The sequence below is a fragment of the Bombina bombina genome, chromosome 1, assembly GCF_027579735.1.
Source record: "Bombina bombina isolate aBomBom1 chromosome 1, aBomBom1.pri, whole genome shotgun sequence".
In the NCBI taxonomy this organism is placed as follows: Eukaryota; Metazoa; Chordata; class Amphibia; order Anura; family Bombinatoridae; genus Bombina; species Bombina bombina.
Genome location: NC_069499.1, coordinates 92,416,181 through 92,444,111, shown reverse-complemented (window position 1 = coordinate 92,444,111; position 27,931 = coordinate 92,416,181). Strand labels below are relative to the sequence as shown.

General features: G+C 37.7%; 1 protein-coding gene across 2 annotated transcripts in view; it reads right to left on the bottom strand.

The window, feature by feature from the left end:
* LOC128644879 (alpha-1-antitrypsin-like protein GS55-MS) overlaps positions 1–27,667 on the bottom strand; it is a 38,445-nt gene extending 10,778 nt beyond the window's left edge. The window contains exons 1-2 of one of the 2 annotated variants that reach the window (XM_053697514.1): positions 27,585–27,667; positions 5,715–6,457 (exon numbers count right to left, since the gene is read on the bottom strand). In XM_053697514.1, coding sequence (XP_053553489.1) covers positions 5,715–6,444 — 730 coding nt within the window. In that variant the 5' untranslated portion in view covers positions 6,445–6,457; positions 27,585–27,667. Of the gene's footprint in view, positions 1–5,714; positions 6,458–20,651; positions 20,754–27,584 lie in introns of those variants that run through there. The other variant, XM_053697513.1, reaches the window with a different exon arrangement.
* Positions 27,668–27,931: the final 264 nt, after the last annotated feature.

Genomic DNA, 27,931 nt, shown 5'->3' with positions numbered 1-27,931 from the left:
ATGAAAGAAATGCAGATGCAAATAGAAGATTTGGATAACCGCGGTAGACGCCAAAACCTACGAATAAGAGGTATCTCTGAAAATATCCAAGCCGCCGCTCTCCCACAATATCTGCAGGGCCTATTTACTTTTCTCTTAGGCGGTGATGAGACAGCTGACATATCCTTGGACAGAGCACACAGGGCGTTAAAGCCTAAACCCCCACCAAAAGCACCACCAAGAGATATCATAATCCGCTGTCACAACTACAAAGACAAGGAGAAGTTACTAACAGCTGCCAGAAAGAAAGCACCAATAAACAAAGATGGCGACAATATACAAATCTTTGCAGATCTTAGTCCACTTACCCTCGCCAGACGAAGAAATGTCAAATTCCTCACTGCCCTCTTACAAGAACACAACATCGCCTACCGTTGGGGATTCCCCTTCGCAATTAGAGTGACAAAAGACAATAAAGAATTCATCTACAAAGACATTGAAGACTTGCATCCCTTCTGTTCACAACTCCACATTCCATTACCAAGACTAATACCTCAACCAGCTGAAACGGAAGATAACGCCCTAACTACAGATCCTCCACCCGCAAAACTGCAGAGACAAAAATGGACTACAGTGATAAGAAAACGCAAAATGATTAATATATCTCCCCACAAATCATTGAACCCCGCTACAGATCCACCTTGATAGCTCAACTTCACCTGCCTCAACAAGACCCTGTCTCTTTGAGACGGACTACCAGAGTTCCCCACCAGAACACCTGGAACTCCCTCTATACTCGAACACTGCCCTAGTCCTGAGAGGGGAAATGAGAGCAACAGTGTAACTGCTTTCCCCCGATTGTTTACTATCAGGAATAAAGGACCACGGTCCTGATCCTGTGTATAGACTAAGTTATTGTTATTTGATTGTACCTATTTTTCTCTTTCTTTTTTCTCTCTCTTCTTTCTATCTTGTCTCTCTTGCCTTTCTCTCTCTTTCCCCTACTGTTTTTGAAATGTTTTATTATATATTTCAATGTTTTTTCTCATGTTGTTATAGCATCTCTGCAAGGCATAACATAACCTACAGGTATGCATCTCCTATAAGCGACACCGTTATCCTACTTAGGTGGCTTTTACAGCTTCTCACAATACAAAGCATCATTCAACTGCGCCTCCAGCATAGACTAACAGCTACTGGTAAGACCTTTCCATTTAACATATCAGCTACACCCACCACACGAGACAACCATGACCTCTAGACAAATAAAAATAATCACACAAAACACTAAGGGTCTGAACTCACCCACCAAAAGATCAGTTGCCCTGAACTGGTTTACCAAACAAAAATGCTCAATAGTCTTTGTCCAAGAAACACATTTCCCTCGAGCAGAGGAACCTAGGTTCTCCAACAGACACTTCCCCTTGGGCTTTTTTAACTCTCACGAAAAAAATGGTGTTGGAATTCTCCTACACAACTCCCTGCCCATTCAATTTATCCGTACAATAACTGACAAAGAAGGTCGAGTACTTATTTTAATAGGACTTATATACAATAGGCCAATTACCCTAATCAATGTTTACGCCCCTAACACCAATAAAAGCAGATTCTACAAAAAACTAACCTCAATGTTAGGGGACATCAGAAAAGGTATAGTGATAATGGGGGGGGATATGAATGTAGCAATGGACCCCACGCTAGATACCACATCACCTAACCCAAATAAGTCTCCACGCCCTCCCAATTCTATGTATAATAGCATTAAACATTTAAAACTGATCGACACATGGAGAATACAACACCCGACACAAAGAAGTTACTCCTTCTATTCACACCCCTGGTCTATGTATTCAAGGATTGATTATTTATACCTTGATCAATCCAGTCTTTCCTTATTAGTAGACAGCGATATTACTCCAACACCATGGTCAGATCATTCGATGATCTCCATGACAATACAATGGCCCGACTCCCCAATACATCCCTTCATGTGGAAGCTAGATGCCTACCTACTACACCACCCTCCCACAACTCAAAAGCTCACAACTACCTTAACCGAATACTTTAATCATAATGCTATACCAGAGACACAACCACGCAGTGTATGGGAGGCCCACAAAGCGGTATTCCGTGGGGAGTGTATTAAACATAAAGCGTACATCAAAAAACAACACGATACACTCCTTAAAACGTTGACCAGTAAGCTAAATACATTGGAGAAACAACATAAACACTCCCCCTCAGACCGATCTACACTAATAGCACTGAACTCGACCAGAAAAGAACTAAACACCTTACTATACTCAGAGGCCCAGAGGAAAACGTTGTCACTTAAAAAAAAATATTTTTACGAGGGGAATAGACCAGGCAAACTTCTTGCTAATACTCTAAAAGACCAACAAGCTCTCACACACATCCACAAACTCAAAACCAGACAAGGAGCCCTAATCCAAGATAGTAAAGACATAGCCGCCCACTTCCAAGACTTCTACCAGCAATTGTATAACTTACCCACAAGCGTACCTCCAGCTCATCTACAAGATATGGTAGCATACATAGACTCAGCAGCTCTAAATAAACTCACACAGGCACAAATGACAAGCTTAGAAGGACCTATCACTTTAACAGAGATTATGAGAGCCATTAAGGAACTTCTCTACAGGCAAAAGCCCAGGACCAGACGGACTCCCCAACCAATATTATAAAACCTATTGCTCAATCCTGGCCCCACACCTCCTTAAACTTTTTAATTCAATAGACTATGGTACACAACTTTCTGCGGACTCTCTAGCGGCTTACATCTCAGTAATCCTGAAACCAGACAAACCACAGGACGACCCAGGTAGTTACCGACCCATATCTTTGCTCAACACAGACATCAAGATCTTGGGAAAAGCAATAGCTAACCGACTAAACCTGGTACTCCAAGACATTATACACACAGATCAGGTGGGCTTTGTCCCTGGCCGAGAAGCTAGGGACAACACCCTCAGAGCCCTGACCCTTATGGAGCATGCTAAACATAATAACATTGAGTCGGTGCTGATGGCAATAGATGCAGAAAAAGCATTCGACCGAACGAATTGGCAATTTTTATTGGAAACTCTAAAAAATATAGGATTCGGCCCAAAAATCATCAATAGAATTTTTAGCCTATATACTCACCCAAATGCAAAAGTCAAAGTAAATGGTACTCTTTCAGACACCCTTCCCATACGCAATGGCACACGACAGGGTTGCCCTCTGTCTCCAATTTTATTCATCTTAATGATAGAAGTATTGACTTTGCATGTTCGCAGGAATTCAAATATCAAGGGTATAACATTCGGCCAGCAAGATTACAAAATAGCAGCCTATGCAGACGACCTTTTATTCTCAGTCTCCTACCCCAACACGACTATACCAGAAATACTAGCTGAACTGGACAGATTCGGACGTTACTCTAATTTTCTTGTAAATAAACAGAAATCAGAAATTTTGAACATTTCACTAACATATGCCCAATTCCAATCCCTATCCACATTATGCCCACTAAAGTTAAGAACTGACACAATCAAGTACTTAGGAATCCACCTCTCCCCCAATCAGTCGACACTGTTCGACAGAAACTATAACACACTGCTCACCAACACGCAAAGAGATCTTAAGACATGGACCAACAAACCGTTGTCCTGGTGGGGACGCATACAAGCCGTCAAAATGACCACACTCCCCAGAATCACCTACATCTTGCAGACACTGCCGACACATCTCCCTCGGTGGTTTATTACTTGACTACAAAACTGCATCAATTTGTTTGTCTGGGGAAAATGTAAACCGAGAATCAATAGAGACACTATGTACAGACCAACCACAGAGGGCGGACTAGGTCTCCCCAAAATTGAAGAATATTATCAGGCAGTGACACTCCAAAGGGTCATGGACTGGCACAAAAAAACAGGAAAGCAAGGCTTGGGTCACATTAGACTCGCACATACTCAAAACACCACTGGTACACGCTCTGTGCTGGGTACCGAACGAGCTCAGACCCCCGCAGTGTCGACAGCTAGACATACATAGACATTTATTTAAAACTTGGGATCACATAGTTGCCACTAGGCCACACATTTCCACCAGTAGATCCCCCCTATTCCCCATAGTGCTAAACGTTGAGATGGTGGGTGGACTAGACAAAGGTTACCAAAGACTAACTGAATGGGATTATACTATCCCACTATTCAATTTTATAGAAGCAGGCAAACTCTTAGAAAGGGATAAATTGACTGACTTAGCAGACGGTAGATTCACACGCTGGCTAAAATATGCACAATTACATCACTTTGTGTATACCTCCCCATTCAAAACCGACCTCCTAAGAAAGCTCACAGCATTTGAACAAATATGTCACGGGGGCCTTATACCGAGAGGTACACTCTCTCTATCCCGTAAACTTCTTACCAAAAACAACACTGACATACTGCCTCCATTTACCACCAAATGGAACTTAGACCTGGCAACCCACATAGACCATGATAGGTGGGCTAAGATCTTTAGCTCGGTTAAGAAATCCTCGACATCAGCCGCAATATTAGAACTAAACTTTAAAATCCTCCTTCGCTGGTACTTAACTCCATCACGGTTAAACAGTATATATCCAAATACACCAGACACATGCTGGAGAGGCTGCGGTAAACGTGGTAGTCTGTTACATATGTGGTGTCAGTGCCCTAGAGTCCGCCCACTCTGGAATTCAGTTGAAATACATTTTAGACAGAGTATCATCCCCGATTTCATGCTAAGCCCAGACATAGCCCTGCTGAACGACCTACCCAAACTACCTTGCCGTCTTAGACTCCTAATATTACAGATGGGCCTCAACAGTGCCAGGAAATTAATAGCCCGCCACTGGAAAAAGCCCATGTGTATCTCTAAAAAGATGTGGCTAGAGGAAGTAGAAGAGCAGTTCTCACTAGAGCAATATGGCTTTCTTTGCCGCAATAAGATGGATACTTTCCTAAACGCTAAATTCATTTGGCAAGACTCCTTACACAGCATCACCAACACATAAACAGAGAGATTACCCCCAGACTCTACCTGCGTAAAAGACAATGAACTATAAACCACTAGATACCACTAGTAGCGACTAAACCGATCAAAAACTTGACGCCACACTTACATACCCTAAGCAAGTTAGGAGATGCACTAGAATTTAGATTACCTTGCAGAGACAAATAATGTTTACAAATAATGTTCACAAATAATTTAGTGAATTAGTATGTTTGTAAAATCAACAGTTGAACTTTAACCCCCTGGTTTGTTAGTTAAATTGTTATTTCCCCCCCTGGCCTTACATTACTTGACTCAAAGAAGCAGAGGATTGCCCTATCTATCCAGCTCCCAAGGAAAGCCCATGCCAAGAACCCAGACATGGGTAATTGACTCAAATCCAACCACAACGGGAAAGGAGAAGAGAGAAAGGCTGGTATAATGGACATTACCTATGAAACATTGTTGATTTATTCATAACAGCCTTGTAATATTGATGACCAGTGAAAATTGTTATTGTTAAAATTTTTAATAAAAATAACAAATAAAAAAAAAATACATCTACATGTTATTCTTAGACTAATTGTTTCTTTAAATGCATCATTCTATCTAGCATTTATTTAGTGTTTAATGTCCCTTTAAGATATATATTATTTTCAGAATGTTATGTGTATTGATTTGATAAACACATCCCATAGCCAAGGACTTACCTCTGAAGTAAATGTAGTTAATAAGAACTAATGCAGCATTTTGGTCAACGCTTTTCAGCAAATCAACAATTTTCCCATTGGTTTTCTTCTCCACATAACCATTAATCTGAGATTTTGCATCATCAGCATTTTGAAAATCTGTAGAAAATGCTTCAGACTGGTATAAGTTTTTCACATCTTCTAAGAAAGCCTCAAGCAACTTAAGCTTATTGTGTATGAACAGGGCATTTCCAGTATTCACCTGCAACTCACTGTCAGGGTCATTCAAAACGTGCAGGAGATGATGGAACCCTTCATGGATGTCTTCCTCTGAGATCTTTGATATGTTAAAACCCAGTCCTTCTATGAGCTGGTCAAAACTCTGAGATCTAGCACCCAAGGAGAGCATAGAAAAAGCAGTGGAGATACTCAGCGGGGAGAAGAAAATGTTTTTTGCTGGTTGTTCAGAGGCTATCTGCCTGTAAAGATTGAAGGCAAATTCAGCATTGGATGTGGCGATTTTATGGCAGTCCATTGATTCATTGTGATGATGCTTGTGACGGTGCTTTTCTTTACCATGTTGGTGGTCATGGTGGTGATGTTTGTGACGTCTGTGTCCATATTTATGACCTCTGTGGTTATCTTTATGGTTATGGTCATCTTCATGGCTATGGTCATGACCATGATGGTCAGCAAAGACTAACGCATAAAATAGAGCAAAGCTCAAACACCAAATCACTAAGGACCTCATTGTCTGAGATATCCTGCAATGAAGAAAAAATAATACATTTTACTTTTGTCCACTGAGTGAATGATTAGCATTTACAATGTTCTTAAAAGTTCTGAGTTACTTTTTCCTCCTAATCTATTTTACAATTCATCATTTATGATATTTTTAGCTTTCGGAAATTCAGAAAAAGGTTTACAGACTGGGATTTGTGGCTCATAGTGTAAACTATGTACCGTACCATACAGTGGCATGGAGTTTTAGGTTAGAATCTTGTAACCTCTTACTACTGCCTAAAACATGTTGAGCTGACAGTGGTAAGAGTAGCCTGGACTAGCCTTCAAAATATGAACTAAATGTTCAAAGCCCTCAATAAAAACTCCCAATATTACCAAGCCACATGGGCTATAAAAATATTCCCCAGATCTTAGAAGACTCTGGAAAATAGACTTTAACTGTTAAATGTGAATGCAGTCTATACTGCTATTAACCCATCTAGGAAGGATTTCATGAGTAATTTACCTATTTATTTTAAATTACATTTTCAACTAACCCCAAGTATGTGAAATTATGTTGTACTTTTTTAATAATTTGTTTATAAATGTATTAGTTATCAGCAATATTCTGGTTTTAAATATAAAAAATGGTTAAATGCCACAGATTTAAAGACTAGTTGCCCCCTACTATCTGATGTACATAGTTTTAGTTGGGGATGTAAGAGAAGTGATTAAAAAGGGACATGAAACCAAAATAATTATTTCATAATTCAGATAGAGGATACACTTTTAAACAACTATCCAATGTATTTATTTGATCTAATTTGCTTCTTTCTCTTGGTATCCTTTTTTTAAAAGCATATCTAGATAGGTTCACGGAGCTTGAAGTTAGCTGCTTATTGGTGTCTGCACATATATGCCTCTTGTAATTGGCAAACTGATGTATTCAACTAATTCCCAGTAGTACATTGCTGCTTATTCAAGAAATGATACCAAAAGAATAAGCAAAATTGATAATAGAAATTAGATTGTTTTTTTTACAATTGTATGCTTCATATGAATCATGAAGTACGTTTTTTTTTGTTTCAAGTCCCTTTAATGAACGACTAGGGTTTTTTAACTCCAGTTATCATAAAGCTATAACAGACCAATACCTTTGGACTGAGCTAAGAAACTTTACAAATCCAGGCTCCCCCATCCCATGAACAAAGCTGGGGGTGCATGGCTTTGTTGGAGTGATATGGAGAAATAGGAATACAGACCAATACCCTTCAAGTTACCAAACCAAAACAACTTCTTTTTAAATTATTATTATTTGTTTTAATATGCATATAATATACAAAGTAACATAGTAGATGAGGTTAAAAGGAGACAAGTCCATCAACTTCAACCTATAAAGATACTACCTTATTTGCTATAAAGAATCTGTCAAGTGATCTTACATTAAAACAATATTAAAGCTGACCTATTTAACACAAGCAATCGAAATCCTGAATTCTGTTTTTATCTAGAAACTTATGTAAGCCATTTTTAAATGTATCTAAGGTATTTGCATTCACTGTTACCTTAGGCAATGAGCTCCACGATTTGATTGCTCTTACAGTAAACAAAGAATTTTAGTTCTCCTTTTCAATAGCCTTAAAGTGTGACCTCTTGTCACATACAACTGCTTTGGAATAAACAGAGCTTCTACTATATATTTGGGCTTTGAATATATTTTTTTAAAGTATTCATATCACCTCTCAACTGTCTTTTTTCTCAAGTATACAGATCCAGTTGGGCTAACCTCATCTCATAGTTTAAATCATCCATCCTTATTAGTTTTGTGGCCCTTCTCTGAACTCTTTCTAATTTGTCAATTGTTTTACATTTTATCCAAGAACTGCACTCCAGACTTGAGGTGAGGTCTTACCAGGAATTTATATAGTGACAGAATTATGCTTTCTTCCCTTGCATCTATGCTTCTTTTAACCCCTTAAGGACCAGACCAATTTTCAATTTCTTACCTTTAAGGACCAGGGCTATTTTTGCATTTCTGCAATGTTTGTGTTTAGCTGTAATTTTACTCTTATTTATTTACTGTACCCACACATATTATATACAGTTTTTCTCGCCATTAAATAGACTTTCTAAAGATAGCATTATATTCATCATATCTTATAATTGACTATAAAAAAATTATAACAATTGAAAAAACACATTTTCTAAATTTGACCACCATAATCTGTTTGACATCTACAACCACAAAAAAACACCCATGATAAATAATTTCTAAATGTTGTCCTGAGTTTAGAAATACCCAATGTTTACATGTTCTTTGCTTTTTTTGCAAGTTATAGGGCAATAAGTACAAGTAGCACTTTGCTATTTCCAAACCATTTTTTTTTCAAAATAAGCGATAGTTACATTGTAACACTGATATCTGTCAGGAATCCCTGAATGTTCCTTCACATGTATATATTTTTTTCTAGTAGACAACCCAAAGTATTGATCTAGGGTCATTTTGGTATATTTCATGCCACCATTTTACCGCTAAATGCGATCAAATAAAAAAAAAACATACATTTTTCACTAACTTTTTCACAAACTTTTGTTTCTCACTGCAATTATTTACAAACAGCTTGTGCTATTTATGGCAAAACTGGTTGAAAATGCTTCTCTGGGATCCCCTTTGTTCCCACCTCAGAATTATCACCGCCATCTTAAGTACTATCAGAAAGTCTGCCAGTATATAAAGTTTTTTTTTTTAAAAACAAAAATTTTTTATATATTTTTTATGAAACCTCCCAACCTCCCTGATCCCCCCCAAACAGCTCTCTAAGCCTCCCCCCACAACCTATTGGCCGCCATCTTATGTCCTAGCAGCTGTCTGCCAGTACACAGTTTGCTTACAAATTTGCCCTTCTTTTGTAAAAAAATATAATCCCTTATTTTCTGTAGTGTAGCTTCCCCCCCTCAATACCCTACCCCCTCCCCCTCCCGGATTTCTTTCCAAAAATGTTTCCCCCTCCCTATCCCTTTCCCTCATTCGGCTGCAGTATTTGATTACCGTGCACGCACACACGTGCTCCCAAGCCCCACCCACCACCTCCGTTCACGCCTATGGACATGATCTGGAAAAAACGCACTGGCGATGGGCCGCCCATCCGCCTCCCTGCTATTGCTCCCACCCACCAATGATTGGACCCTCTCTGCATCGGTAACTCTGCAAATCTATTTCTGCAGTGCCCCACTCGTGGGGCATGCAGAAATAGCACAATCTCGCAATTTGTACAGAATACGACACTGGTCTGTAAGGGGTTAATACATTCTTGTATCTTATTAGCCATAGAAACCACTGTCTTGCATTATACACTCATCCATAGTCTCACAGCCTACATCCAACCTTCTGCCTCATGATGTGGTCCTGGCTGTCAGCTTTGACAGCTAAGACTGCAGCCAGAGTCAGATGCCTTCTGCCTCTTACTGCAATTATTATATATGATGTAAATATTCTGAATTTTGCTAAAGTTTCTGCTCAGGACCAGCAGTGCGCTATGGGTCCTGAGCAGTACTTCCGCTATGTTCTTAACCACTTTGCAGGGATTAAACACATAGAGGTGCAGTGTCACTAGCTTTTATGTTATTTTCTAACGAATTAGAACATGTATCTGTTGGGCTGTAATGGCTCTTTAAGTTTGAAGAAAGGTTAGAGAAGCAATTAGCCAAAAACCTACACCACAAAATGCTGCCCTAGACTTTATTACATTTTGGTATTCATGTTTATATTTAAGTTGTACATCTACATAACCACACACACATATATATATATACAGTATATCTGTACTCTACTAGTCGTGTTCCTCAGGGTCAGGAAAAAAATGTATGATACATGTATAAGTTTACCCTAAGAAATAAGTTAATTACATTTAAAGGGACAGGAAACTCCAAACATTTCTTTTATGATTTGGACAGAACATACAATTTTAAACAACTTTCCAGTTTACTTTTATTATCAAATTTGCAACATTCTCTTGTTATCCTTTACTGAAGGAACAGCATTGAACTACTGACAACTAGTTAGCCAATCACAAGAGACAAATGTGTGCAGGCACCAATCTGCAGCTAACTCCCACTTGTGTTTTGTCTTTCATATCCCTTTAAGAAAGAAATATTAAAAGAGTATGTGGCCCTTTGGTAATCATCTGCTATACAAATATATGTCTGTATATGCCTGAGTTTCAGCTACAGACTCTCTATAACATGAGACATATATATATGATGTAAATACCAATTTATGGGTGGAGCACAAATGTGAACTATTATTACTAGTTGAGCGCAGTGCGAACGAGACCTCATGTTTGCATTGCAGGGAAGTGTTGCCCTCACAATAGCGCACTTCCATAGGCTCCAATGGGAGCCTCATTCTCATGCTGTCAGACATGGCTGAGAACCTAGCGCAGCGAAGGAGGTAAGTTGTGAAGCGAAGGGCAGCAAAGCGTAAATATATATGTATATGAATATATACTGTACATATATATTTATGTGTTTATATGTGTATATACACATATTAACGCATAAATATATTTGTATATAAGCACATACATATATATTTACCGGGAACACACAGTTCCCCATAGACCGCAATGTAAAGGCACTTTTCGGTGCTGTTTTTTTTTTTTTCTAACACTCCACACCTGCCAACTTTAACCCCTAAAATGGCTTTTTTTTAATTTTTTTTTATTTTATTGAAAGATACACTAAAGTTTGGGGGCAATTGGAGCACTTTTTGAAAATTAACCAGTGAGCGTTAATTGCTACCGCAAGCTATAACCAGCCACTTGTAATTGCTGATTATTTATCGCACGCCCATAAATGGGCAAATTTGCCCATTTATGGGCGGGCAATAAATTAGCACTCGGCTTGTAATCTAGCCCTATATAGATATTAAACAGTGCTCCTTCTGTAAACACAAATATGTTCAATTAAAGAAAACATAAAAGAGATTGTGTAAAAAACAATAACAAACTATTTACTTGCTTTCTTGCAAAATGAAAACTTAGAAACTCTCAGTGTAACCCATTGTGATAAGAGCAGAGCATTTTTAAAACCTTTTATTCTGTCAGTTCTGAGCATGAGCAAACCTGCCTTTTATCTAGTCTCTTCACTGTATAGCACTGGTTTTCAAACCTATCTTCAGGCCTCCCCAACAATCCAGATTTTCAGGATTACCTTGGATGAGAGCAGGTAAAATAACCATATTTACACCTGTGCTCCAGTTCATATATCCTCAAAATATGGCCTGTTAGGGAGGTCTGAGGACAGGTTTGAAAACCAGTGCTCTATAGTAAACCAGCCTAGACGTTTTATGACATCAGGCTAAGCTATATCTTCCTGCAAAGCCCCCCTTCTCCTTGTAGGGCTGTGACACTGCACAAATGTAGTGTAAAAAAGAAATAAAAGGTAAAATCCATTTAAATAGATGTATAATCCATATTGCAATAATTTCTAGTAAGTATAAGCAACGGCTTAAACTGTATGAAACATACAATTTAAAAAGGAATAGTAAAATCATTATTGGATAGAGCATGTCATTTTAAACAACTTTCCAATTTACTTCTATAATAATATCTGCTTAGTTCTCTTGGTATCCTCTGTTAAAGAGCAATCCTAAGTGAGCTCATGAGCATGCACATATATTATGCCATCAATCAGCAATAGCAATGTTCTAGATAGATTCAAACACTGCTACCATACTGCTATATAAATGTCCACTCTCCTAAGCTACTATCAGCCTACCTAAGTTTAGTCTTCAACAAAGCATACGCATAAAACAAAGTAAATTGGATAGTATGATCTATCTCAATTATGAAAGTTTAGTTTTGACTTTGTTGTCTATTTAATGTCCCTTTAAATATTTATTTATTGTGCAAGATGTTTCCCTTGTCCAAGGGATGAAGTTCTATGCAAATTAGCAATGAATACAACATTTTACAAAGTAAATATTGTGCAGTTACAAAAAAGAAAGCATATACCGATAAATCATACATATTTAAAACAAGTTGTTTTAATTTTACTTACTAGGACCCTTTTAAAGGGACATTAAACACTAAATTAATGCTAGTTAGAATGATTCATTCAAAGAAAAGATTAGTCTGAGAATAACATATAGATGTATTTTTTAGCTTAATTTTGTAGTTTAATTAGCTGTTTAAATATTGACAAAATAAGTGTAAAGTTTTAGTGTCTATAAAACAATGGGAGCTGCCATGTTGTAACTTAGGTTACCTTCTCTGCTGTGACCAATTAGGGACAGTTATAAATAGGTCACTAGAGTGTGTAGCCAATGGTTGCATGGAATATAACAGTGTTCTGCACTTCCATTTCTATCAGGAATTGAAAAGCTCACAATTTCAGAAGGGGACAAAATAAATAGTGAAAGTATATTGCAGAGGTTTTTTTTTAACATATACAATTTATCATTTTATATTACCATCTCAAAGTGTTTATTGTACCTTTAATTTTATATACTAGTGTCTATCACCTGGAATACTGATAGCTACCTTGGAATCGGTGAAATCTTTTTTTTGTCCACACGCAGTAAGACGTCTTCAGAAATCCTCCAGAATGCACAGTTCTAGTAAACAAAATCAGCCACTGATTTTGTTTACAATAGCTATTAAATAGTTAATAACTAGTTAATAGCTACCTAGTTAAAATAATTACACAATTACTTTTAAAATAAATCCTAACCTAAGTTACAATTAAACCTAACACTACACTATCAATAATTAAATTACACACAAATACCTACAAATAAATACAATTAAATAAACTAACTAAAGTACAAAAAATAAAAAAATAATTTACAAACAATATAAAAAATTACAACAATTTTAAGCTAATTACACCTACTCTAAGCCCCCTAATAAAATAACAAAGCCCCCCAAAATAAAAAAATGCCCTACCCTATTCTAAAATAAAAATTGAAAAGCTCTTTTACCTTACCAGCCCTTAAAAGGGCCTTTTGCGGGGCATGCCCCAAAGAAAACAGCTCTTTTGCCTGTAAAAAAAACATACAATCCCCCAACATTACAACCCACCACCCACATACCCCTAATCTAACCCAAACCCCCCTTAAATAAACCTAACACTATCCCCCTGAAGATCTTCCTACCTTATCTTCACCACGCCGGGTATCACCGATCCGTCCAGAAGAGGGTCCGAAGTCTTCATCCAAGCCCAAGCGGGGGCTGAAGAGGTCCATCATCCGGCTGAAGTCTTGATCCAAGCGGGGGCTGAAGAGGTCCATCATCCGGCTGAAGTCTTGATCCAAGCGGGGGCTGAAGAGGTCCATCATCCGGCTGAAGTCTTGATCCAAGCGGGGGCTGAAGAGGGGCTTCAATCTTCTTTCTTCCGGCTCCATCTTCATCCCGCCGATGCGGAACATCCATCCTGGCTGATGACTTCCCGACGAATGACGGTTCCTTTAAAGAACTTCATCCAAGATGGCGTCCCTCGAATTCCGATTCGGACCCTCTTCTGGACGGATCGGTGATACCAGGCGTGGTGAAGATAAGGTAGGAAGATCTTCAGGGGCTTAGTGTTAGGTTTATTTAAGGGGGGTTTGGGTTAGATTAGGGGTATGTGGGTGGTGGGTTGTAATGTTGGGGGATTGTATGTTTTTTTTACAGGCAAAAGAGCTGTTTTCTTTGGGGCATGCCCCGCAAAAGGCCCTTTTAAGGGCTGGTAAGGTAAAAGAGCTTTTCAATTTTTATTTTAGAATAGGGTAGGGCATTTTTTTATTTTGTGGGGCTTTGTTATTTTATTAGGGGGCTTAGAGTAGGTGTAATTAGCTTAAAATTGTTGTAATTTTTTTATATTGTTTGTAAATTATTTTTTTATTTTTTGTAACTTAGTTGTTTTTTTATTTTTTGTACTTTAATTAGTTTATTTAATTGTATTTATTTGTAGGTATTTGTATGTAATTAATTTATTGATAGTGTAGTGTTAGGTTTAATTGTAGATAATTGTAGGTAGTTTATTAAATTTATTTATTGATAGTGTAGTGTTATGTTTAATTGTAACTTAGGTTAGGATTTATTTTACAGGTAATTTTGTAATTATTTTAACCAGGTACAATAGCTATTAAATAGTTAATAACTATTTAATAGCTACCTAGTTAAAATAATTACAAAATTACCTGTAAAATAAATCCTAACCTAAGTTACAATTAAACCTAACACTACACTATCAATAAATAAATTAAATACAAATACCTACAAATAAATACAAATAAATACAAATAAATACACTAACTAAAGTACAAAAAAATTAAAAAAGAACTAAGTTACAAAAAAAAAAAAAATTATTGACAAACATTATAAAAATATTACAACAAATTTAAGCTAATTACACCTACTCTAAGCCCCCTAATAAAATAACAAAGCTCCCCAAAATAAAAAAATGCCCTACCCTATTCTAAAATAAAAATTGAAAAGCTCTTTTACCTTACCAGCCCTTAAAAGGGCCTTTTGCAGGGCATGCCCCAAAGAATTCTGCTCTTTTGCCTGTAAAAAAAACATACAATACCCCCCCAACATTACAACCCACCACCCACATACCCCTAATCTAACCCAAACCCCCCTTAAATAAACCTAACACTAAGCCCCTGAAGATCTTCCTACCTTATCTTCACCACGCCGGGTATCACCGATCCGTCCAGAAGAGGGTCCGAAGTCTTCCTCCTATCCGGGCGATGTCTTCATCCAAGCAGGGGCTGAAGAGGTCCATCATCCGGCTGAAGTCTTCAACCAAGCGGGGGCTGAAGAGGTCCATCATCTGGTTGAAGTCTTCTATCAAGCGGCATCTTCAATCTTCTTTCTTCCGGCTCCATCTTCATCCCGCTGACGCGGAACATCCTTCCTCCACGACGAACTCCCAACGAATGAAGGTTCCTTTAAGGGACGTCATACAAGATGGCGTCCCTCGAATTCTGATAGGATTCTTTCAGCCAATCGGAATTAAGGTAGGAAAATTCTGATTGGCTGATGGAATCAGCCAATCAGATTCAAGTTCAATCCGATTGGCTGATCCAATCAGCCAATCGGATTGAACTTGAATCTGATTGGCTGATTCAGATTCAAGTTCAACTATTTAATAACTATTGTACCTAGTTAAAATAAATACAAACTTGCCTGTAAAATAAAAATAAACCCTAAGCTAGATACTAACGCCTAGATTTAGAGATCTGCGTTAGCCGTCAAAACTAGCGTTAGGGGTTCCTAGTGCTGGTTTTGGCCGCCCGCTGGTATTTAGAGTCAGTCAGGAAAGGGTCTAATGCTCACTTTCCAGCCGCAACTTTTCCATACCGCAGATCCCCCTACGCCAATTGCGTTTCCTATCTTTTCAATGGGATCTTTCTAATGCCGGTATTTAGAGTCTTGGCTGAAGTGAGCGTTAGAAATCTAACGACAAGACTCCAGCCGCAGAGAAAAGCCAGGAGTTAAGAGCTTTCTGGGCTAACGCCGGTTCATAAAGCTCTCAACTACTGTGCTCTAAAGTACACTAACACCCATAAACTACCTATGAACCCCTAAACCGAGGCCCCCCCACATCGCCGCCACTCTATTATATTTTTTTAACCCCTAATCTGCCGACCGCACACCGCCGCAACCTAAATTATCCCTATGTACCCCTAATCTACTGCCCCTAACACCGCCAACACCTACATAATATTTATTAACCCCTAATCTGCCCCCCCAACGCCGCCGCTACCTTACCTACAATTATTAACCCCTAATCTTTCGACCTGACCTCACCGCTACTCTTATAAATGTATTAACCCCTAAAGCTAAGTCTAACCCTAACCCCCCCCTAAGTTAAATATAATTTTTATCTAACGAAATAAAATAAATCTTATTAAATAAATTATTCCTATTTAAAGCTAAATACTTACCTGTAAAATAAACCCTAATATAGCTACAATATAAATAATAATTATATTGTAGCTATTTTAGGGTTTATATTTATTTTACATGCAACTTTGTATTTATTTTAACCAGGTACAATAGCTATTAAATAGTTAATAACTATTTAATAGCTACCTAGTTAAAATAATTAAAAAATTACCTGTAAAATAAATCCTAACCTAAGTTACAATTAAACCTAACACTACACTATCAATAAATAAATTAAATACAAATACCTACAAATAAATACAAATAAATACACTAACTAAAGTACAAAAAAATTAAAAAAGAACTAAGTTACAAAAAATAAAAAAATAATTGACAAACATTATAAAAATATTACAACAATTTTAAGCTAATTACACCTACTCTAAGCCCCCTAATAAAATAACAAAGCCCCCCAAAATAAAAAAATGCCCTACCCTATTCTAAAATAAAAATTGAAAAGCTCTTTTACCTTACCAGCCCTTAAAAGGGCCTTTTGCGGGGCATGCCCCAAAGAATTCTGCTCTTTTGCCTGTAAAAAAAAACATACAATACCCCCCAACATTACAACCCACCACCCACATACCCCTAATCTAACCCAAACCCCCCTTAAATAAACCTAACACTAAGCCCCTGAAGATCTTCCTACCTTATCTTCACCACGCCGGGTATCACCGATCCGTCCAGAAGAGGGTCCGAAGTCTTCCTCCTATCCGGGCGATGTCTTCATCCAAGCGGGGGCTGAAGAGGTCCATCATCCGGCTGAAGTCTTCATCCAAGCGGGGGCTGAAGAGGTCCATCATCCGGCTGAAGTCTTCTATCAAGCGGCATCTTCAATCTTCTTTCTTCCGGCTCCATCTTCATCCCGCTGACGCGGAACATCCTTCCTCCACGACGAACTCCCGACGAATGAAGGTTCCTTTAAGGGACGTCATCCAAGATGGCGTCCCTCGAATTCCGATAGGATTCTATCAGCCAATCGGAATTAAGGTAGGAAAATTCTGATTGGCTGATGGAATCAGCCAATCAGATTCAAGTTCAATCCGATTGGCTGATCCAATCAGCCAATCGGATTGAACTTGAATCTGATTGGCTGATTCAGATTCAAGTTCAACTATTTAATAACTATTGTACCTAGTTAAAATAAATACAAACTTGCCTGTAAAATAAAAATAAACCCTAAGCTAGATACTAACGCCTAGATTTAGAGATCTGCGTTAGCCGTCAAAACTAGCGTTAGGGGGTCCTAGTGCTGGTTTTGGCCGCCCGCTGGTATTTAGAGTCAGTCAGGAAAGGGTCTAATGCTCACTTTCCAGCCGCAACTTTTCCATACCGCAGATCCCCCTACGCCAATTGCGTTTCCTATCTTTTCAATGGGATCTTTCTAATGCCGGTATTTAGAGTCTTGGCTGAAGTGAGCGTTAGAAATCTAACGACAAGACTCCAGCCGCAGAGAAAAGCCAGGAGTTAAGAGCTTTCTGGGCTAACGCCGGTTCATAAAGCTCTTAACTACTGTGCTCTAAAGTACACTAACACCCATAAACTACCTATGTACCCCTAAACCGAGGCCCCCCCCACATCGCCGCCACTCTATTATATTTTTTTAACCCCTAATCTGCCGACCGCACACCGCCACAACCTAAATTATCCCTATGTACCCCTAATCTACTGCCCCTAACACCGCCAACACCTACATAATATTTATTAACCCCTAATCTGCCCCCCCAACGTCGCCGCTACCTTACCTACAATTATTAACCCCTAATCTGTCGACCGGACCTCACCGCTACTCTTATAAATGTATTAACCCCTAAAGCTAAGTCTAACCCTAACCCCCCCCTAAGTTAAATATAATTTTTAGCTAACGAAATAAAATAAATCTTATTAAATAAATTATTCCTATTTAAAGCTAAAAACTTACCTGTAAAATAAACCCTAATATAGCTACAATATAAATAATAATTATATTGTAGCTATTTTAGGGTTTATATTTATTTTACATGCAACTTTGTATTTATTTTAACCAGGTACAATAGCTATTAAATAGTTAATAACTATTTAATAGCTACCTAGTTAAAATAATTACAAAATTACCTGTAAAATAAATCCTAACCTAAGTTACAATTAAACCTAACACTACACTATCAATAAATAAATTAAATACAAATACCTACAAATAAATACAAATAAATACACTAACTAAAGTACAAAAAAATTAAAAAAGAACTAAGTTACAAAAAATAAAAAAATAATTGACAAACATTATAAAAAGATTACAACAATTATAAGCTAATTACACCTACTCTAAGCCCCCTAATAAAATAACAAAGCCCCCCAAAATAAAAAAATGCCCTACCCTATTCTAAAATAAAAATTGAAAAGCTCTTTTACCTTACCAGCCCTTAAAAGGGCCTTTTGCGGGGCATGCCCCAAAGAATTCTGCTCTTTTGCCTGTAAAAAAAAAACATACAATACCCCCCAACATTACAACCCACCACCCACATACCCCTAATTTAACCCAAACCCCCCTTAAATAAACCTAACACTAAGCCCCTGAAGATCTTCCTACCTTATCTTCACCACGCCGGGTATCACCGATCCGTCCAGAAGAGGGTCCGAAGTCTTCCTCCTATCCGGGCGATGTCTTCATCCAAGCGGGGGCTGAAGAGGTCCATCATCCGGCTGAAGTCTTCATCCAAGCGGGGGCTGAAGAGGTCCATCATCCGGCTGAAGTCTTCTATCAAGCGGCATCTTCAATCTTCTTTCTTCAGGCTCCATCTTCATCCCGCTGACGCGGAACATCCTTCCTCCACGACGAACTCCCGACGAATGAAGGTTCCAAGATGGCGTCCCTCGAATTCCGATAGGCTGATAGGATTCTATCAGCCAATCGGAATTAAGGTAGGAAAATTCTGATTGGCTGATGGAATCAGCCAATCAGATTCAAGTTCAATCCGATTGGCTGATCCAATCAGCCAATCGGATTGAACTTGAATCTGATTGGCTGATTCAGATTCAAGTTCAACTATTTAATAACTATTGTACCTAGTTAAAATAAATACAAACTTGCCTGTAAAATAAAAATAAACCCTAAGCTAGATACTAACGCCTAGATTTAGAGTTCTGCGTTAGCCGTCAAAACCAGCGTTAGGGGGTCCTAGTGCTGGTTTTGGCCGCCCGCTGGTATTTAGAGTCAGTCAGGAAAGGGTCTAATGCTCACTTTCCTGCCGCGACTTTTCCATACCGCAGATCCCCCTATGCCAATTGCGTCTCCTATCTTTTCAATGGGATCTTTCTAATGCCGGTATTTAGAATCTTTGCTGAAGTGAGCGTTAGAAATCTAACGACAAGACTCCAGCCGCAGAGAAAAGCCAGGAGTTAAGAGCTTTCTGGGCTAACGCCGGTTCATAAAGCTCTTAACTACTGTGCTCTAAAGTACACTAACACCCATAAAATTCTGATTGGCTGATGGAATCAGCCAATCAGATTCAAGTTCAATCCGATTGTAATATTGAGAGTTGCAGTGGCGGTAAGTTATGCTCTACGCTCCCTTTTTGTAGCCTAACCAGGGCCGGACTGGGACTAAAAAAAGGCCCGGGCATTTTAGAGCAAAGAGGCCCACTCACCCCCCCCCCCCTTTGCTCACCATTTATTTTTTAACCGTATACCAAACATGGCAAGTATAATACTTGTTTAAGTGACAAAAACATTTAACATTCAATACTGTGTAAAAATATATAAAAAAACAAAACAACAAAACCAAAATAAAGTGCTAGTTTTTCATGAAAAACAAGTGCATTCTTAAAAAATTCCACCAGAATCAGCCAAACTTTAATCTAGATTTTAAGGAGTATGAAAGCCAAAAGTAAACTTTATTCAGATAGAGTATGTCTTTTCAAGACACTTTTTATACTAACTTCTATTAGAAAGTTTACTTTGTTCTTTTGGGTTCAAAAGTGTGTGTGTGCATATATATATATATATATATATATATATACACACACACACATACATATATATATATATTGTGTTGTCCTCATTAACTGATAACTAGACAGCTAGTTAACAAACCAGACAGAAATAGCTTTGTGTTTATTCCAAACTGATTTTACTTCTGAATAGTTATTTTGTAAAACTGCAATACAATAAGAAAAGTTGAAATTACAATATGTACTTACACGCAGTGTTTGCAATACATACAATAATACATGTTTCTAACACAGAGAGCTTACATTTAAACCCTACAGCAAATAGCAATGCAATTCAAATGTACAATGAACTCTTAGCAACAATAACTTACAGGCATATGTATGTTTAGAGGCAAATGTTTAAGAGCTGATTTCCATGCTTGTTGTTGCTAAGATGGCTGCTGTGAAAATGAAAATAAAGACTTTTCATTTACAATTGAGAACTTTATTAACAAGAGCCAGGACACTTCCTCATTCCTTCTTGAGAGGAACTAAGCTGTAATTGCGACATGAAACCACCAGATATCATCAACATGAACATAATAAGCATATAATAGACAGAACATATACATATATATATATATATATATATATATATATATATATATGACAAGGTAACACAATAAAGGAACAAACCACTCTTAAGACAGAACAGAAAAGAGCAGGTTATTTACAATTTTATAGAGTGCACATCTGCTATATACTGCATATAAAATATTTTTGGGGGGCTAATAGATTTTTTTTATATTTACATACAGATTTTTTCCATTTACATATAGCTGCACTATTTAAACATATATAAATCAGGGCTCAAAATTTCCCTGTGTGTGTGTGTGTGTATATATAATTTATAATATATATACACACACACACACACACACACACACACGGAAATTTTATATACACTGCCACTCTCTTGTTAAGAACAAAATTTACCTCATTCATTGTGAACTGAAGGTTTAACCTGGGTTAACTGGCTCCTACAATCTGGCAGGCTGTAAATCTCGTGTGAGGTTGTGGGTGATTGAAGTGCGCTTAGTTTAGGGTATCAGACACCTTTACTAGATAACAGATCCTTCAAACTTTTATAATGAAAAGTTAAGAATAAACGAGAGTGGGGGGCGGAGCCAGCTACTAGACAGTACAGACGTGTTTTCATGTAGCTCCTGGTTCTTAAGCAGTTTTATGGATTAACATATTAATTAAAAGCTTAAAACTTTCTCTTTCTCATATCCTGAAGACCTCAGATACATGCCTAATGCTGCACAGGAAACAGAAACGCACAATTTCTGCAGATATTTGAACAACATGTCCCCTAAGTGATGCCATGCGGTCCGGACCACCATGCAGCATACCGCATTCCTACTATAACCACTAGTCAGCTTGAACTGCCAAAGATTATCAGCTATTCTGCAGTACCATGGAGGATCTTCATGAAATCAAAGCCCTGCTCATAGAATTACAGCTTCGAATGACGAGCCAATTTAATTGCTTGAGTAACGTCATGCGATGCGGTTATGAGCATCAAGAGGCACCTACAGTGGTAATGGAGGAACGAGCAGATCTCCGGTTTCACCCACAGACTTCTCAAGCTCTACTTACTGTGAACCAGAATACTACGATACCGCCATACAAGATTTCGGTATCCTCCTCTTCTAGGATCCATCATGCACTAGGTGATACTGTCTGCTTATGGGAAAGAGCAAGATCTCAGCGGCCTGACGTGTCGCCATCTAAGTATGATAGCAGCCTTTTTGTCACCCCAAATGTGATGAGATCTGGTCTAAGCTCAGATTATTATGCGATCCCCCGCAACTTGGGCTCTAGCACTTACTCTCCCTGTTATCCTAAGTTTGCGACTAGTGTTTTGTATGTAGAGGAGGGGACGCTGCGCACACACGGCTCAGGGCCTGTTACCGGGCTTATCACACAGATTTGGTCAGCTCCCGTTCCAGATGACCGTACAGCTCCCGGGCTGACCATCCCAGTGGCTCCTAGGTCTCTGGACCTTAGAACCGGAGTTGGGTATAGAATGCAAAAGTGTTCATCAGTACTTACACCGCATGCTCTGCTCCTGTTGCCTGCCAGATCTCACAGGAAGATCGCCATTGGAATCGGTTAGATACATGCTGCAAGTCTCTCTGCATTCTGAGCTGCTCTAGCAACTTAGACCTCTAAACCTAACTTATTGCCTTATTAGAAGAGCTCTTGCCAATCAAAGTGATATTTTTTTTTTCTCTGGACTGTGGAATTGTATTTATTTGTTTAATTACTATGATGCCAGTAACTAGTTGACATCTCCCTTACAGGGCTCTTACAGTATACTTATGGCTTTTGGACCTGCTTCTTCGCAGCAAGTGTATGATTAGCCCCTGGTATTCAAGCCAATAATAGTCTAGATCTACTGGCAAACCTTATTATTAGATATATATAGCAAGATTTCTCTTGGCATATTCTATAATTGCTAATGACGATATGGTTAACATGTCTGATGTGGTGTTCTGACGTAGTATTTTATTTTGTACATATGGTTTCAATTTAACTTCGTTCTTCTGCTACTTCCTACTGGCAGTACTTGAAATCGTTATATTAATATTTAGTCATCGTTACCTTATAAATGTAACTTTAATATTTTCCACTTATTGAGAATGCACAATACTGATCCTTATTCTAGTGTATTATGTTTTGTTGGATGCAGTTCCTATTGCTCTTTATCAGCTATTTGATAGTAATATGTATACCTATTACCTAAGGCTCAAAATAGCATTATATCTCCTTTAACAGCTAGCAACACTCTATAGACAGCTGTCGCTTGTTCTACCTCCTAGGTCTTACTAATTTCATAACATTAACTTAGCTTAACATATACATATATTTTGGAATGCCCTATTGTAGATTTTTTTTTTTTTTTGTCCTAGAGTACTGGATTTGTTCCCTAGTGTAAGTGAGCTATTTACAGTCTGCGTAATATGGATCATGGTAATTGATAATTTCCCTGTTCTAGTGAAATATATACATTGCATTATGTGAAACAACCTGCATATCTTGCTTTCTAAGCTATTGAGTTATTATATTAAATATTACCACCTTTTTGTCTAGCTCTATATGAGCATAACCTTTATCTTTTTACTACAACACTCCCAGAACCATAAGTGAGTTGGCATGGATGTGGCCTACTGAACCTTAGTTAAATTCATGACCTCCCCAGACTGCATACAAACTGTTTATGTATCATACTAATTTTGGGACTCCTGAAAATAGTATTTACCACATTGGAGCCACTACACTCAACTTCCTTTAGCTGATATATGCACCCTTGTTCAAATTCTCTTCACTTGACAACTAACTCAATACTCAGAAAACTCTTATGATAGCTTTTGTCTCACTTGGGCGTGTTTGAGCTCCAATACCTATAAAGCTTTCACTTCTTTTTTTAATGCTTAGCTTCTTCTTCTGTGCTCATTGTATAGTAGGCTATGTATAAAGGTGTAAAGGATATACTATGGCAGATTTCAAATGTGAGTGTGGACTGTATATGGTCACCAATATAGTGCAGTGCATTTTGGTGAGTGGGTACAGTCTGTGTTTATATAGCTTAATACTACATACACTGTCAATGTAGGGTCTTATATTTTATATTTTATATAATATATTCAGCTAGTTCATTCACAGAAGCTGGATTAGATGCATAGACTGTTCTTAACACTAATTGCTTCTCCCACCCAGGTTTATGTTTATGTGTATTTAGAAATTTTTACTGGACTACAGTCAACTCATTTATTTTAATTTAGCTACCACTTACGGGGCCTAGGATTACTTTACTTGCAATGTTTTTTGTTAATAACTGTCAAGGTACACTCTGAAGGTTTATAATGCATGAACATGTTCTGTTCCTATTATTGTATTGTTATCTTATTATATATATCGCTTCAGGAGGTTTTACTAATGTTCCTACATGGCCCCACATTTATCTCAATATATATTTGTAATTTTTAAAGCTTACTCCTACTGTCTATGTTTACTAGACTGGATTATTTGTAGTAGGTGAAAGCTCAAAGTATTTAAGATACCTATATTTCATATTAGCAGCTAGTAAGTTGACTTTATTCAATCCTAATTTATCTCCTGCTCATATTACTAGTACATAATAGTTGTCTTGTTTGAGCCTCTCTCCTCCCCTTCCCGCTGGTACTTATGCCTGCGGGTCATATCCCTTCTCCTTTTTCCCACATCGCCTATAGGTGGCACTCCCCTAGGAGAGGGGCTCATCCAGAGGTCCCCCAGGCCCCCCAGTCCCCAACTATTCTAACGTCCCCCCTCCACTTGATAATATATTATATACTTCCAGGCCCCCTCTATAGGATTACAAAGGCTTAGATTAGTGTGTTTTTGTTTATTTCCAGTAATAATACTCTAGTCCCACCTAAATCTGTTCCTGGTGAGGACATACTAGCTGGCTCCGCCCCCCGCCCCCCCATCCCACCCCTATTATATTTTGAGCGGCTCTCGCCCGCTGCATCCCTCTTCCCCATATAACTATAGAGTCACCTCCTCCCTAGTCTTTCACTTATCTGAATAAACACCTTACTTCTTTTTGTATATAGCTAGGAGAGGACCATTTTTGCTTATATTACATTTGTTATACTCTAAAACAAACTGAAGTCTCTCTATGTGATAGCCCACAGTATATGGAAATGTTTGAGATACTAGAATACATTGTCTCCTAATTATACTCTGTACACATTGTCTTGTGAATGCTGTGAGACATACTCTATACTCTGTATACTCTGTATTGGTTTTTGACTTCAATAAAAAATAATAAAAAAAAAAAAAAAAAAAGAATAAACGAGAGTGGAAGTAAGGGCTCTAAAAAAGCTTAAAATACCCCTTAAAAGCTGACAAATAATTATATGAAGATGACCAGGGACTTCGATAGATTATATGTGTATTTAATATACTTTAAAATTAGACAAATTACAGATTATAAAAAACAGAAATTATGAAAAAGGGACGTCTCCCTTGAAATGTTACGTGCACTTATACAATAGAACAACGATTTAAAATATTCCAATCATAAAAATATAAAATATATTCAGACACCAGAGTTCAAAATAAGTGGTAGATACTGTATTTTTGCGGAAAGTTCACTCCTTAGGACATTGCCGTTTACAGAATTGCCCAACCCGCTTGGATGAAGACATCGCCCGGATAGGAGGAAGACTTCGGACCCTCTTCTGGACGGATCGGTAATACCCGGCGTGGTGAAGACAAGGTAGGAAGATCTTCAGGGGCTTAGTGTTAGGTTTATTTAAGGGGGGTTTGGGTTAGATTAGGGGTATGTGGGTGGTGGGTTGTAATGTTGGGGGGGTATTGTATGGTTTTTTTTACAGGCAAAAGAGCAGAATTCTTTGGGGCATGCCCTGGAAAAGGCCCTTTTAAGGGCTGGTACGGTAAAAGAGCTTTTCAATTTTTATTTTAGAATAGGGTAGGGCATTTTTTTTATTTTGGGGGGCTTTGTTATTTTATTAGGGGGCTTAGAGTAGGTGTAATTAGCTTAAAATTGTTGTAATATTTTTATAATGTTTGTCAATTATTTTTTTATTTTTTGTAACTTAGTTCTTTTTTAATTTTTTATACTTTAGTTAGTGTATTTATTTGTAGGTATTTGTATTTAATTTATTTATTGATAATGTAGTGTTAGGTTTAATTGTAACTTAGGTTAGGATTTATTTTACAGGTAATTTTGTAATTATTTTAACTAGGTAGCTATTAAATAGTTATTAACTATTTAATAGCTATTGTACCTGGTTAAAATAAATACAAAGTTGCCTGTAAAATAAATATTAATCCTAAAATAGCTACAATATAATTATCATTTATATTGTAGCTATATTAGGGTTTATTTTACAGGTAAGTATTTAGCTTTAAATAGGAATAATTTATTTAATAAGATTTATTTTATTTTGTTAGATAAAAATTATATTTAACTTAGGGGGAGGGTTAGGGTTTGACTTAGCTTTAGGGGTTAATACATTTATTAGAGTAGCGGTGAGGTCCGGTCGGCAGATTAGGGGTTAATAATTGTAGGAAGGTAGCAGCGACATGGGGGGGGGAGCAGATTAGGGGGTAATAAATATAATATAGGGGTCGGCGGGGGTTAGGGGCAGCAGATTAGGGGTTAATAGGGATAACGTAGGTTGCAGCGGGTCAGCGATAGCGGGGGCGGCTGATTAGGGGTTAATAAGTGTAAGGTTAGGGGTGTTTAGACTCGGGGTACATGTTAGGGTGTTAGGTGCAGACATAGGAAGTGTTTCCCCATAGGAAACAATGGGGCTGCTTTAGGAGCTGAACGCTGCTTTTTTGCAGGTGTTAGGTTTTTTTTTCAGCTCAAACTGCCCCATTGTTTCCTATGGGGGAATCGTGCACGAGCACGTTTTTTAAGCTGGCCGCGTCCGTAAGCACCGCTGGTATTGAGAGTTGCAGTGGCGGTGAATTATGCTCTATGTTCCCTTTTTGTAGCCTAACCAGGGCCGGACTGGGACTAAAAAAAGGCCCGGGCATTTTAGAGCAAAGAGGCCCACTCACCCCCCCCCCTTTGCTCACCATTTATTTTTTAACCGTATACCAAACAGGGCAAGTATAATACTTTTTTAAGTGACAAAAACATTTAACATTCAATACTGTGTAAAAATATATAAAAAAACAAAACAACAAAACCAAAATAAAGTGCTAGTTTTTCATGAAAAACAAGTGCATTCTTAAAAAATTCCACCAGAATCAGCCAAACTTTAATCTAGATTTTAAGGAGTATGAAAGCCAAAAGTAAACTTTATTCAGATAGAGTATGTCTTTTCAAGACACTTTTTATACTAACTTCTATTAGAAAGTTTACTTTGTTCTTTTGGGTTCAAAAGTGTGTGTGTGCATATATATATATATATATATATATATATATATATATACACACATACACACACATACATATATATATTGTGTTGTCCTCATTAACTGATAACTAGACAGCTAGTTAACAAACCAGACAGAAATAGCTTTGTGTTTATTCCAAACTGATTTTACTTCTGAATAGTTATTTTGTAAAACTGCAATACAATAAGAAAAGTTGAAATTACAATATGTACTTACACGCAGTGTTTGCAATACATACAATAATACATGTTTCTAACACAGAGAGCTTACATTTAAACCCTACAGCAAATAGCAATGCAATTCAAATGTACAATGAACTCTTAGAAACAATAACTTACAGGCATATGTATGTTTAGAGGCAAATGTTTAAGAGCTGATTTCCATGCTTCTTGTTGCTAAGATGGCTGCTGTGAAAATGAAAGTAAAGACTTTTCATTTACAATTGAGAACTTTATTAACAAGAGCCAGGACACTTCCTCATTCCTTCTTGAGAGGAACTAAGCTGTAATTGCAACATGAAACCACCAGATATCATCAACATGAACATAATAAGCATATAATAGACAGAACATATACATATATATATATATATATATATATATATATATATATATATATATATATGACAAGGTAACACAATAAAGGAACAAATCACTCTTAAGACAGAACAGAAAAGAGCAGGTTA